At 35.9% G+C, this 15,337-nt stretch overlaps 2 protein-coding genes across 8 annotated transcripts in view; both read left to right on the forward strand.

Annotated features, from left to right (window-relative positions):
- The window catches only part of DOCK2 (dedicator of cytokinesis 2), an 850,676-nt gene extending 847,946 nt beyond the window's left edge, over positions 1-2,730 (forward strand). For all 5 annotated transcript variants that reach the window (XM_056516504.1, XM_056516506.1, XM_056516505.1 and 2 more), the window contains one exon: positions 1,016-2,730. In XM_056516504.1, coding sequence (XP_056372479.1) covers positions 1,016-1,090 — 75 coding nt within the window. In that variant the 3' untranslated portion in view covers positions 1,091-2,730. The remainder of the gene's footprint in view (positions 1-1,015) is intronic.
- A 2,541-nt stretch (positions 2,731-5,271) lies between these two features.
- FOXI1 (forkhead box I1) lies at positions 5,272-14,703 on the forward strand. 3 transcript variants are annotated; one of them, XM_056569447.1, is made up of 4 exons: positions 5,272-5,350; positions 10,635-10,732; positions 12,658-13,210; positions 13,628-14,703. In XM_056569447.1, the coding sequence occupies exons 3-4, from the start codon at positions 12,718-12,720 to the stop codon at positions 14,155-14,157; spliced, it is 1,023 nt and encodes a 340-aa protein (XP_056425422.1). In that variant the 5' UTR covers positions 5,272-5,350; positions 10,635-10,732; positions 12,658-12,717; the 3' UTR covers positions 14,158-14,703. The 3 variants fall into 3 exon arrangements, with proteins under 3 accessions (XP_056425422.1, XP_056425423.1, XP_056425421.1); XM_056569448.1 differs by lacking the exon at positions 5,272-5,350 and having other exon boundaries at positions 10,440-10,732; XM_056569446.1 differs by lacking the exons at positions 5,272-5,350; positions 10,635-10,732 and having other exon boundaries at positions 12,602-13,210.
- The last annotated feature ends 634 nt before the right edge of the window (positions 14,704-15,337 follow it).

Consider the following 15,337-nt stretch of genomic DNA (forward strand, 5'->3'; position numbering starts at 1 on the left):
CCTACAATTGTCATCATGAAATAATCACCAATAGTACAAAATTCATGAAAAAATTAGTATAAACTTTATTAGATAAACAATTACAAACTATTGGACAGACAACCCCACCCCTAAAAAACATATACCCCAGAATAGCACTAGTGACCTGGTCCTGATTGTCAAGATGGTAAATATAAGGAACACTGCACGAGTTAAGTTAATGAATCCCTCTAATTATCAGTACGGTAGTGTGTACCTTAATACAAAATCACTGCTAATACAAAAATGATAAATATCCATAAAACACTACCAGTAGTAGGCATGTTCCCACAGGCCATCCAGGGACACAGTGCACCCTCAACAGACGTCATTTCGTTTGTCTCCCCACTTCGTCAGGAGGTCAAAGTCAGGAAAAAGTCACAAACCCCTTATAAAAAGTCGCAATTCTAGTCCCGGTCTGACCCGGAGTACAAAACTCCCATACGTGAGCAAATGTAAAAAGTCGCAAACTTTTTTGTTTTGCTTATGTGCTCCAAATTTATCAACCCCGTGATAGTATGATAAATATGTAGCACAAAAGCTAAATTTAAGCAAAAAAAAAAAAAAAAAGAATCCCTGCCGAACTTGCTTACCAGAGCAAACACTGATAAATGTCCTCCAATGAGTTTTTAGCTGTCTCTGTGGTATATATAAAAGCCATTTCTTTTTTTTTTTTTTGCCCACATAGAGCCCTGCCATCTATTTCTCTGAAATGGACACATCCGATTTTATTTTTATTTTTTTTAAACCACATTAACTTTTTGGTATCAATATATATGTTTTTTTTTTATTTTTATTTTTTTTACAGCCTGGCTTTATTACTTTATATATTGCAGGTTTATTTATACCGTACATTGCATACTTAAAAGTTTTTTTGACGCATTGTGTTATACTTTGTGTTTTTATTATTGTTATAAATTAAACTGGTAAGTATTGCATATAAAATAATGACAGCATAATGACATTTTTAATGCTTTATTCATCTTTTTCTTTACAGCGCTCCACCAAGGGCACCGATGATGGAAAGCAGACTATGGACCCGCAAAATGAAACATTGTTTCTTAACCTGTGATTTTTGTGTTCAAGTGACAATAATCTCTAAATGGGGACACGGTTTCCATGTAAAATCAATCTTCATTACTGTTATTAATGCAGAAAAGTAAAAATTACCAAAAAATTTAATTAATTTGTGTACAACAATGGAGAGCAGAGATGGAAAGAAGGTCAAGGTATATGTTCACAAAGACAAAACATATTTTTGCCCTATTCTAGAGCAAAGTACCCCTATTATATAAATCTTTTTTTTATCTGAATAACTATATTCAGTGAACAATTATTTCCTATGTAAAACTGTCCCAGCTTCAGACATATCAAACATGTAGCTAGAAACAGTACATCCCTACTGTTTTTATGGAGAGAAACAAAGGGTAACCTGGAAATACCTGCAGTATGCTACTTTGGAGTAAACCCTTTTGATCAAAAAAGTGATAAAAAAAAAATTTGTATAAAAAAAAAAATATACAAATATAATAAAATGCTATGTGAAGCAACCATAAGAAATACTGTAGTTATGAGGGTTTGTTTGGCTTATGGTTATTATAGGAAATACACAAAATTCCCATAAATGAATCATCTTCCTATATATCCTACATCCATGTGGCTGCTGTGAAGAAAGTCTCTAAAGCAGTGATTCCCACCCATAGTGCCTCCAGCTGTTGCAAAATTACAACTCCCAGTATGTCAATACAACCAATCCGGGCATGCTGAAGTTGTAGTTTTACAATAGCTGGTGGCAGACTGGTTGGCAAACACTGCTCTAAAGTATTGTTCACAGAAAAGAGTAGCATTGACAAGCTGGCTGCCCCCGTGTTTATATAAAACAGCATAAAAAACTACATAGAAGATAAATGACTAAAAGGGAACCTGTCATCATTTTCAAGCTGCCTGATCTGAGAGTCATTGGGGCAGTCCCTGCTGGCCTTTCCCTGCCCCACTGGCCTTTATTGACAGATGTTTGGGTACAAGGAGAAATCTATTAGTCAAGGCTGGTGGGGCGGGCAGAAGCCACCAGGGACCGCCCTGATGACTTGTGGTTCAGAAAGCATGAAAGTGATAACGGGTAATAATACCCCAGCTGAGCACCATGGAAAAAGCTTCTAACAAATTGCCAGGGACAAAGTCTAAAATAGGCTGCATAGAGTAATGACAGTAAAATAACTTTGTCAGCAAATCGATAAATATTTCTTAATGAAGGCTACTGGATAAGAATGGCTGTTCTTAAATTTAGGCTTAGAAAGGTCTAATTGATATGGAATGCCAAGCTACTTTTTCTCTGCTTTTAGTCAGTTTCACTGTATCTTATCTACTCAACTTGTTTTTACTAAAAAAAGAGCACACAAACCTGTACCAATCTGCCATGTAGGAATGTAGTTAAAGAGGCGGCATAGAGCATTCTGCCATATTAATCAGATATACAAAGGTACAAAAACCTTTAAATGAAAACTAAACATTGAACTGAAATATGTTGTAAAGACTGTTTTGTGCAAGGTTCTTCAGTCATATAGAATGTGGCTTCTTTTTGTATGGTGTTTTTTTTATTAACAAAAGTGACGAAACAATTTTATATTTTTACACTTTTTTGTATGTTCATTTTTATTGTTTTCACATATAATCAACTTTGTGCATGCTGTGTGATAAAATAAAAGCTATAGCATTTAGCATATGTGCTGGCTTATGCTGTGTTTGTTATTTGTAACACCCCCTTTATTTATGCTCTAGAAAATAAATATTAAATACACAAGAGAGAAAAAGGCCGGAACAGGTAAATCAGCAGTAGAATAGAGAATTAAATATGGTAAATAAATGGGCCAGCAGGATGGACCCTTACCTCAGAGCGTTATGCTAAGAGCATAACACCTACCGTTGCATGTAGTATACAGGTCGCAGCATCCTGGTTCCTCTGGAATTTTCAGTGGGGAAATCCAGTGCATAAATGGACGATAGAACAGATCAGGCGGATCATGTAAAAGTGGAACGTCGGAAGGAGCACAGACCTCTGGAATTCTTGTAAAAAATTGCTGTTTATTAAAAATTGGCGCACCAATTTTTAATAAACAGCTATTTTTAACAAGAATTCCAGAGGTCTGCACTCCTTCTGACGTTCCACTTTTACATGATCTGCCTGATCTGTTCTATCCTCCATGAAATAAATATTAATATTCTTAATGTGTAGCTTGACTCAATGACTGACATGCTGCTCAATGTAAGCATACATACAGAGGTAGCTGCCAGCCACTGTGTAGGCCCTCCCACTGGACTCCTAAGCCCAGAATAATGAGAGATATGAATGAATGAAATACAAGTCATACTTAATGTTTTCAACCAACACAATCTATCAATCCATTCAGCTGTCCCTGCTGTAAAACAGGGTGCTGGAAGATCTGAGAATGGCAGGTTGTAAATAATTCTTGTTTTAAATGTAATGTCAATGGGACACTCACTGTTAGCTCCTTCTTTGTTCTTTGTGCCTGATATTACACAAAAAACGATTTTAAAAAATTGACTGAAAAATATATCAGCTAAAATTAAGCCCATTGTTTTATGGAAAAAAATCACTAAAATTATTCTAATACAAAAAGGACAAAAAACATTATAGCTTTAACAAAAAAAAAAAAAAGTATGAGGAAGTAGGGTAATGAGCCTGGTCTAGAAGTGGTTAAAATACAGGAAACAAGGTCAAGTTGTGCTCTCTGATATATTTAGATATGGTGGTATATAACAAGGCTGCAGCACTCAGTAGAAGTAGAATGTATTAAATAAATAAAATAGTCCAAAGAACATCAATAGAAAACCATACAAACCATATTCTCTCTCACATAGTTTGAAAAATCTGTGCAATAGTGACACACAGTGCAGGCAATCAGAATATTATTCCTACTTTACTTTTAGGCTATGTTCACACAGTGGAATATTTGTAGAATGTCTGTCCGGAAAACACAGACAGACATTCTGCAAATAGCTAGGACCGCTTGGAAATGTGCTGTCTCCATAGACGGCAATGCATTTATTAGCAGATTCCAATGAAAAAATTGAAATGTCAATTGTTTTGGTGGAGGCTGGAATCAGGATTTTCGTGCCAAATGTTTCCACCGCAATTGAATTGACAATGGATCTCTGCTCCAATGGAATTTCTGCGCAGAATTTTTCCGCCGCATTTTGTTCAGAAGTTCGGTTGTGTGAACATGGCCTTATACATTCTACCACATCTGGTCACAGCAGAACAGATTTATTTCACATTCATTATCACCAGCTCATGTAATGTACATGGTTGTTTATTGTTATTGTTTTTAACATTTGCAAGACATCATCAGCCTTATACACATAGTAGACAGACATTTGTTACAGCTGTTGTATCATAATATACAGTACATTGATCCTACGGAGAGCAAGTGAAGAAAGGAAACACTAGGGGGCGATATCTACCAGCTTTTCATACTCGCTCCAGCGTGTCAGTAGACCTCAGTTTATGGTAGGTTTTGTTTTCTAGTTACAGATTTAGCTGTTTCTTTTACAATGACGACGGATGTGTGTGTATATATATATGTGTATATGATATATAGATATCTACATGGCTTTCTGATTTTAGACAGATTTCATGGAGGAATCTATTTTAATCCCCATTGCAGCTAGGCCCCAAGATATTTAGATCACGACAAAGCACAACTACAACTTGAGTTACTTACGTTAAATCCTTTAAATATTCTTCTTGCATACAGAACATAGATACTCATATTAATCTATTCCTTCCACAAGTAAAGGGCAGATAGCAGATCTATAGAATGGTTAAAAGTCTGACAGATCATACAAGAATCTTCAAGTGTTTCATTGTAACAGTTTAAAAAGAACATAAAACTGTCTAGCAAAAGAAAAATAACATATACTCAACACTATCCTAACCTTGTGGGGGCTGATAATCCATGTATTATAAAGTGGTTACACTGTTTTCATATCCACATTCTTTTCATTCTTAAGCAGTTGCTTACATGGGTAAAAGAGGGAGCTGGTCCTTTAAGAGATGCTGGTACTATGTCCCCTGCACGTGTCATGGAATCCAACCTCCTCCACTGTTGTCGTGCTGCAAGGTCACACTTCTGGGAGCTGCTCCTATGAGTCATGTTTTTTTTTCAGTACAAGATATCTGTTTTATATATTTTTACTGTAAATACGTACACATTGCCACCGGCATAAACCATCTGAAACCGCTCATCAAAGCCAGTATTGCATTATGCTCAAGATTTACTCAAAACAAGACCAAAGTTGACCTCTATCCAAGGTCTGTGCGTGGTGTATGACAGTGTTACGGGGCTGTATGGCTGGAGCCTGCTGACATGAGGAGCATCCAGTAAGGGATTGCTGCACCAGGAGCTCACTTATTCCTGTCACTCAATGTCTTATTTACTTACACTTTATGTAACGCTGCAGGGTGGATTGTTTCTTACCATTTTTATGCTTTCAGTCCCAAGATCCCTATTCCACTGGCTTGGCCAATAAATAAAACGTTTTGTTTTTTATATATGGTGTATAACGCAATAATAACAAGACAAATGATGTACACCCAGCTTTTTCTGATGATAATACAGCTAAATTGTATTAATGATTATAATCATTTTTATAATCTTATTAACCCCACAGTAAGCAAAGTGTAACTGAGTCCTTACAGGCTGTATTCTCATAGAAAATTGCAGGAAATCTAATAATCTTTTCCATAAGTGAGTGGTGAAACAGACTTCATTGCAGACTTTGAAAAGTGGCTAAGAATATTTTCCTAGCCTTGTAGTTCATTCCTTGAAACATGTTTTCTTATACCCAGTATTATTACTCTTATAGTTAATTCTTTGTAAGACTTCTGAGATGCTGCTCTTATTTTCCCAACGAGACTATACTACAGTGTTTCCCAGCCAGGGAGCCCCCAGCTGTTGCAAAACTACAACTCCCACCAGGCACCCTGGTTGGGAATCAATGCTATACTGTCTTCACTGACATACTTCAAATCCACATTTTTCCGTAAGATATATCTAAAATATATATATATATATATATATATATATATATATATATTTATATATATATATATATATATATATATATATATGTCAAGCAATTTGAAGTATAACTTAAGAAGAGTAAACAATTGCTGCCATTTCTGAACTACATAGAGAAAAACTAATGGACTATAGAGATAAGGTATCATTTTTGCCATTGTATAAGTCTGACCCTATTGACTAAGTGGCTCTCTAATGGGAAATAACTATTGGTCTCTTTATATTCATAGTATTTTATGATTGAGAGCCCCAGTAATAGGCAAATGTGTTATTAATACCAATAAAAACAACATTTTTCATGAACACCAGCAACGTCGGCTATATATCAAGCCACTAATTTATATAGTACAGTTGATAAATTCTTCGATAGCGTCTGATGTATGTGACAAATTCTCTTTTTTGGACAGGAATCAGGGAGCAGCAGCCAATGATAATATTCTGGAATCCCTGAGTATATATTGCAGCACACTAGGGTTGTGAACCATACAAACATACACTTCCCGGATTGGTATATCTGATTCTAGATCAGGTTGACCCTCTATATTTGGTAATAATAAGTAGCAGTCTGTCAAACTGTCAACTACGTCTTGTTTCAAAGCTGAGTGTATGTATATGGACAATCGTAGGACAATCCTCAGGTATTGATTTCAAGGAATGCCAAAAGAAAGGTGCCACTTACCGGAATATTCTGGTAGCTAGCTGACCGCCTTGTCCGATAGCAGTGCATGTTTTCTTTTAGAGAAGGACATGTAATGAGATTGTGTTTGTTTCCATTACATTGTAGGACTTAAAATGAGACCAAAAGGGAACGTAGTAAGAATTCTTGGCCGTCAAGATTTTCCCAGAGGCGGTCACAAATAAATCATTAACAATTTGTCGCAGTTTTCAAATTTTACCAAGTCAGTGTTATTATTGGTGTATTTACTATAATCTCCCGACTGCTAAAACCTAGTGAGACAATAAACAGCGGCGCTGTGTACAGTACTTCTGAATCTATCGGCTGTGTTTCCAAGTGGTGAACATTTACTGAAAACATGGTTTAGAGTTCAAGCAGAGATCATGGGAAAAGTCTATCGAATATGGCAGGCGTAGAGATATGTTACCCCGCTTCAATACTGAAATGACTTCTATAATAATATGGTCTTAACCCATTGTCATTGTTTCTATAATATCCAACAAGTACAAGATATAAAACATAAGTGGACCATACTTACATATAGATCAGTTACGTATAACATCACAGCCGACCTAATGTTACCTTACATTATAGATGTGAACAGTTCTGCCCTGCTATTTTGCATCCTTGGCCCAGCTATATGATCTTAGAAATCTAGACCCAATCAGTATTATCTTAACACTTCGACGGCAGAGTATCACCATTACAAGGTTCTTATATTTTATATACTATACCTAATAATATTTATATAATGCACTAATGAATCCATAAGATTATCATTGAAATGTTTTATTTTTGTGCTCTTATACTGGGGAATGTGATACAATTTTCTTCTTCATCTGAACTTTTCATCTCAACTTTGCATTTACAAAATGAAAGAGGATACACAATAAAAGTCATGTAATGATCCTACATATAACAATGCATAATGTATTTAAATATATGAAGACTTGAAGTAGTTGTAATGTCCACACAACACTCCTTTTATAACGCTACTCTTTCTTGCATTTAGTTGTTTAATATATATATATATATATATATATATATATGTTTATTTAATGTGAACATTAACCAGAACAGTTTCAGTTGGATTTAAAACACTTTACAATCTAGAACCGCACAAATTGTCGTGAGAAATATGGTGATAAAGAGGATAGTTGATATACATTTTATACTGGGCCTTTTAATTACAAATATATGAGGCTGTCAGAAGGCTTAAAGGGTACCTTTCATCAAAAAACTTTTGATATATTATAGATTAATGTATGCAGAATAACTTTCCAATAGCATGTCATTAAAAAATATGCTTCTTTCTATTTAATTTTCCACTTTGACAAAATGACCACTAGGGGTCTCCCTACCAGTCCTTTTTTTTATATAGATTTCAGACTCCTGCTGGAGTCCTAAATCTCAGACTGCAGCCGGGACACAGACAAACTCCCTGGCAGGGAGCAGCGCTGAGTTTGTCTGTGTCCCAGCTACAGTCTGAGATTTAGGACTCCAGCATGAGTCTGAAATCTATATAAAAAAAAAAGGACTGGTAGGGAGACCCCTATTGGTCATTTTCTCAAAATGGAAAATTAAATAGAAAGAAGCATATTTTTAAATAATGTGCTATTGGAAAGTTATTCTGCATATATTAATCTATAATATATCAAAAGTTTTTTTTATGAAAGGTACCCTTTAATGCTGGCAATAGACACCAGTCTGAAAGCTGAGCTCCATAGATATTTAATGTGTATGTCTTCATCAAGTTTACTCACAATGCCACTACCTGTGTTATGGGTCTGAAGTGTTCTCTTAATACATAAAGGGCCAGGAAATGGATTCTGTATGTTATCATGTGCGCAATGCTGTTTCTTATGTCAACTTTTTCCACCTTTTTCTTATGAATGTTTACATATTGACTTGTTCTTGATGCTTTTCTCCAAGTAGTTTGATTTATCCCATTAAATACTATATATCCTACTAAGTTGCATTGCAATTGCAAAACGGACAGGCCCGATGTGGGTTGCTATTCTGGCCCCGATATGGCACTGATGGAATTAGAGGTAAAGAATGAGGAATTATATTGATAAGGGGTTGTTACAATTTAAGATATACTTAAAAGGGTACTCCGCTGCTCAGCGTTTGGAACAAGCTGTTGGAATGCTGGAACTGGCACAGAGAGCTTGTGACGTCATAGCCACGCCCCTCATGATGTCACACCCCTCCCCCTAAATGCAAGTCTATGGGAGGGGGCACTGGCTCCAGCATTCAGAACAGTTTGTTCCAAACGCTGAGCAGTGGAGCACCCCTTTTACTTTGGCATTAAAGTCTAAAAAAGGTTTAAACTGTAAAACATGACTTCATTATGGGGCCTTTTTCATATTTTACTCAAATTCATTCTTGTTTAAGCCCATTTGGGTTACAAACAATTTAATGAAATACACATTTAGTACATTATTAAAGTTGCTATTTTATTTTGTTGATGCCCCTTCTTGCATCCAGCAGCGAAGACACATACTATGCCATTCCCCCTTAGCTATGCCCCTGCATTAGTAAGATAGTTAAAGTGTTTGCAAAGTCTCAGGAATATTAACATAGGTTTGACTTGCTAAGCTGTATCCTTAGCTTTCTGTAGACAGCATCAGTTAGGTTATGTTCACCACCAGCAGCATGGCTTCTGTGTATAAATGGAAACCATGACTTTGTGACAGATCTATAGTATGACCGTCAGACCACATTGGCTTACAATGGACCTCATATTTGCTCCATTGTGGGTTCTGTTTTATTGACAGCAAGAATAGTAATGCATGATAACAAGGTTAGAAAATTATATAAATATATATATATATATATATATATATATATTGTTTTTTTTAAATTATTATTTATTATGCATTATATACTGCAAATTATTACATAAAATGGTTTTGTTATAATGTTAATCTGGTAGCATATGAAGGAACATTACCCTATTCCAGTACTTTTCAAAGACAGCTTGTCAGGGCCAGAATTGACAAACTGGATAGTGTTTAGTATGTCCATCTCATAATATATGTCTGATCATAATATAAAACAAACCCGTAATTCAAGGCAAGTGAATACTGTATGCCTGTAGGGTGTTCTTCCAAGAGTATTCAGGTCATTCCTTATAAGGAAAATCATATGGCTAATATTTAATGATTTCAAGTATTTGTGAGCGAAGCTTTGGAAAAAGAACGGATACATTCTCTGAATAGCAGTATAAATTGCACTCTTTGATTATTATAGGAGCTGCTTAAAAACACATTAAAGGGGTTACCAAAGATGCAAAGTTATCCCTATTTACAGAATATGGAATAATTAACTGAACATCCAATATCATCCAATTTTCACAATATGATTGTGAAAATAAAGAACAATTGTCCTTCAAATAAATGGAGCAACTAGTGCACATGCGTCCAGTGCTGAACTTGGCAATGTGTCAAAGCCTTATGGAAAGAACGCAGCTCTTTTTTTCTTTAAGGGGCAATTTTCCTCTGTTCTTGGGATTGGTGTGGGTCCCAGAGTTTTGACCCCAATTGTTCAGCATGCTATCCCTTGTGGAAGATTTTGGGTAACCCCTTTAATACCAATTGTGGTAATATTACATATCAGTAATACAGCATCCATAACAAACTATGACTCCCACTCTTCCTGTGTGTGCAGAATAATGAGTCAGTGCACAAATGAAGGACTCCCTGTAAAAGATAAAAATAAAACTACATTGAAGTTTGAATATACAACATTTATGATACATTAACCTATTAGAACAATATTTTATCTTGAATTGAATACATTTGAATTAAAGTAATAAAATTGACTTTTCTTTTTAGATGACACCTTATGAGCAGAAGTATTTGAACACATACTTTCGGACTCCTAGACTGGTGTAATTCTGAACAAAACCCTATTAAGAACTAGATATCACTTTGTAAGTACTAAATCATATGGTATATTAGATATGTGACTAGAGTCTAGAGAGGCACTGCACCAGTATAAGTAAAGAAGTTGTCCCTCTATAGTGTCACTTTCACCAATATCACTCCATCAGGTCACGTCTTCTTTCCCTTTGTCTAAACCTTTTCATACACAGCAGGTGTAAGTGTGGACAAGGAGGCATCAATGTAAAGAGCCATCTCCACAATCTCCAGCCACCAAGGCATCTAGTTATCATAAGCTTTACGCAGCAATGTGTGCTACAAACAAGACAACCCGGAGAATCAAAGGCAGGGTGGACAGTCTCAAGCAATCCATAAACATCACCGTACTTATCTTCTAAAAACAAAGGCATTCATTAAAACAACAACTAATCTGTGTCACAGAAATGTAGTGCTGTCTATGGCAGGCCCATCAGGATTCTATCATCACCTGGATTATATGGATATATTTATCGTGAGAGATGGCTAGATACTACTACTGTTGATAATAATAATAATAATAATAATAATATATTCATAAAAATAGCCCTGATTATTTGTGTATATCTGTCTTTAAATTTTAATTATATCTAGATATAGTCAGGATATTTCTCATATCATAGCATTGAATGCTACTATATATATCTAACAGTGATCATTCGGCAGATTGGCTGGTTTATCAAGGGAGGAGAGATGAGAGTCTACCAGATACATCTGCTATGGCTTGTTACCAAACCTTATTTTTACAAAAATAAATAAAATGTTTATGGTATTATATATATATTTTTTTTCTGAATTTTGGTTTATGTATAAACAATACTTAAGCCTTATTGAAAGCAGTGGAGTGTAATTTCTATGGAAGTCCTTAAATCACACCCTTTCTGGTACATACATTTGATTTGCTAAAATTATGGAAAACTGATTATTTTTAACAACAGATGTAAGTACCAGTTGGGTCTGGATGACAAATATAGCGTATGCTCCATCAGCAAGTCTATTGGCTCAGAATGTGCATTGTCCTTGGCTTCCCTTTGCACTGGATAGCTTCAACAAGCGGTGTCTACATAGCTTGTGCTGTTTAAAGAAAGCTCTCAGCGCAGCAAGTGGTTAATACAGAAATGTATTTAGGGGGAAAATGCCAGAATTTGCAGCTCTGTAGAAAAACTGTTGCTTTTGTTAGTACAAACATTGTGTGCAGGAAGCTAAACATTATGAAGGGTAAAGATGATTTTGATGTTTATCTTTTTTATTTGGCCATTAAACTCAGAGCAAAACCCAGAGCCCATAAAAAGTAGTGAATGTGCTGCAGTAAGTGGCTCTGGTGAATGATTCTCATTTCATAGATGGCTTGTGTGACATTGATAAATGCACTGATCAAGTTTGTCATGCAAGGAGGTTCCTAGTACCTACATGTGTAACATTCAATGTATCAGATCCACAGTGTGTTTTATAAGAAGAAGCCTTTGTCCCATATGTTTTGCAATCCCAGACTTCTTTGGTATACATCTATAAAGTTTTACTGGTTAAGTCATGAAGATAGGAGTGCATTTTGCACTTTTCAAAATTGATCTCATTCTGCAAAATACCAGCAAATACCACTACAGGACATTCATTAACTGTAGTAGGTTTACTATGAAATATATATATATATTTTTTTTTTTTTTTAGAACTAGAAAAAAAAATCTTCCATTCATTTAAAAGATAAACACTCATAAATTTCAAATGGGCTTATAGGCTGCCAGCATTCCAAAAAGAGATATCACTTCATCTCCAGCCAGTCAGTGAAAGCTAGGCGGAGCATATTCAGAAAGCTAGCTCCTGACAGGTGTATAAGTAGTGGTGAGGAAGGGCACAGGTGATACACCTGTTTCAAGACAGTAGCAAGCACAGGTGCTCTCTAACCTTCTAGCTTTATACCATGAGTGCTTTTGATCCACAGACACATTCTCCACCCCGCTGTGGCCCACAGTTTCCAAATATTGGACAAGAACCTCCAGAGATGAATATCTACTGTGATAGCATCTTCCACCCACAGACAATGCCTAGTCCTCAGCGACCTTCAAACTTTGAGACTGGAGATTACAGCACAACTACAAATCCTTACTTATGGCTGAATGGACCATCCATCACACCACCTCCATACCTTCCAGGATCTAACACCAGCCACTTCATGCCTCAATCTTATGGGATGCAAAGGCAGCTCTTGCCTAACATGCATGGCTTAGGAGGTTCTGAACTAGGTTGGCTTCCAATTCCTTCCCAGGAAGAACTCATGAAGTTGGTGAGACCTCCTTACTCTTATTCTGCACTGATAGCCATGGCCATCCATGGTGCCCCTGACAGAAGACTCACACTGAGCCAGATCTACCAATATGTTGCTGACAACTTTCCATTTTACAACAAAAGCAAGGCTGGGTGGCAAAATTCCATCCGACACAACTTGTCTCTTAATGATTGTTTCAAGAAGGTTCCCAGAGATGAAGACGATCCAGGTAAATAACATTTTACTTTTATCTATATTTAGAGAAGAAAGTTTGTTGATTTTTTTTCTTAAGTAATATGAGATGTTTCCTATGATAGGAAGTTACCGCTGCTTAGACCTCATTTATCAAAATGCAAAGTAAACTATGCAATGTGCTGTACAAGGTCAAAGAAAGGACTGGGAAATATGAGGGCTAATGAGTAGATGGATGCATTGTGCACTTTTTATCCTTGTCTACGAAGTATATTTTCATATTTTTTTTTTTACAACTCAGTAGATACAAAGTTATATATCTAATGTTTTCAGCTGAGCCATAAGTCGTAGAATTTTTATTTAAAAATCAAAATGCTACAAACCATTTCTGTAGATAATGTGGCCTTCTGCAAACAATGTAAAAGACTATTAAGAGGCTCTCTTGTTTTTGTAGGTAAAGGAAATTACTGGACCCTAGATCCAAACTGTGAAAAGATGTTTGATAATGGAAACTTCCGCAGAAAGAGAAAGAGAAAGTCTGACACCGCTGGACAGCTATCTTCTGAGAAATCTGAGGGCAGTCCGCTGTCTAACAGCCCAAAGAATGGTGAACATCAAGACATGTTGGAGAGCTCCTCACCAGAAGCCGATGATTCATCTCAGAAAAGATTATCTCCGCCCGCTATAACACCATGCCTTAACAACTTTCTCTCTAGCATGACTGCTTATGTCAATACTACCAACTCAGTAAGCAGGCCACTTGGACTCAATGAAACCTCTGACAAAATGGGACAGAACATGACTGGTTTTAACTCCTATTCTCCGCTTTCCAACTTAGCCAACCACGGAGGGACAGAGTGGTCCAGTACAGTGCCATCAAATCCCTTTGGCTATGGCAGTTCAGTTTTAAATCAGTTCAATTCCCATTTCTATAATATCAGTGCAAATAGCACCCTATACTCCAGAGAAGGCACAGAAGTATAAGGAGCTGTCCACAATATACTTTGTTGTACTGTAGTTAAAGAAAAATGTGCACCAGCTAAACAGAACCACTGTATCGTGTAGAAATTGTGTTACAGCCAAAAGCATTTTATGTATAAAATGACAAGTTACCTTCCTCTGCACCCCCATATTGCCCGCTGCATTACTTTGCTTTATAATTTAAAAGTTAGAGGTCTTAATCCTATAAAACTTTTTCTTTATAGGAAAATGTTGTATTATTATTACTACACACTGCCTTTTTATTGCTTAATATTTGCATAGTGCATTATGTTTAGAAATGTTGTAATTTCATAAAAAATGCACCCGTCAATTCATATTATCAAGCATGCACAATGCTACTGCCAGACTGTACTTTACCGGAGTATATGATAGCATAGACAGCAATGTTTTGTATAAATGTTTACTACTGGGATTTCTATTGTTGGATGGGACTAATGAATTCCATGACTTTTTACAGGTGTAAAATATGTTTTAGAGTTAAAACTGACTTTGTGGGAAAACATGGGTTATTTTGTAATAAAAATAATAGAAAATGAGAAAATTCTGTGTTTGTGGTGACTTCATTCAAGTATTCAACATCACGTGTGGTAATAAGGTGACTGCATTATACAGCCCAGAATCATCCAGGTCTTTGTTTATACCATAATAACATCTTGGTACAAGGACCAGTATAGTCTAACTCCAAGTGGGAAAGGCTATATTTATTGTTCCTGTAAATTTTTACGCAAGGTTATTGTTTAGGTCATCTTTGACTTTCATTTCAACATGACAATCACAGTATCTCCTGCCCAGCAAAGTGCCATTGGCAATGAGGAAATTATTAGGTGAAAAGTATTTTAGACTGTCAGATCATATAATACATATAAATCTATAGTTTGCCCCCATTACATACATGTTCTACATTGCATTCATATGAACATTTTTTCAGAGTCTCCTAAGAAGCTTCTAGACCATACAGTAAATCTGGAATCTACAATGTGAAGTACAATGTATACTGGAGAAAAAGAGAGCTACACCATTTTTTCATCTGAAAAATTAAACACCAATATTTTATTGATATTTATCATATAAAAATATATCGCACAAATGTGGTCTTTAAAATGTACAACAGTCCAATACAAATACAAGGCATGAAGGGAAAAGGGGTATCAGTCTACATAAT

Source organism: Hyla sarda, chromosome 4 (genome assembly GCF_029499605.1).
Source record: "Hyla sarda isolate aHylSar1 chromosome 4, aHylSar1.hap1, whole genome shotgun sequence".
In the NCBI taxonomy this organism is placed as follows: Eukaryota; Metazoa; Chordata; class Amphibia; order Anura; family Hylidae; genus Hyla; species Hyla sarda.

Excerpts from the sequence above, each read along its gene's own strand:
- FOXI1 (XM_056569446.1), top strand. The coding sequence starts at position 12,637 with ATGAGTGCTTTTGATCCACAGACACATTCTCCACCCCGCTGTGGCCCA. Across the intron at positions 13,211-13,627 it reads CAGAGATGAAGACGATCCAG|GTAAAGGAAATTACTGGACC; the intron begins GTAAATAACATT and ends TTGTTTTTGTAG.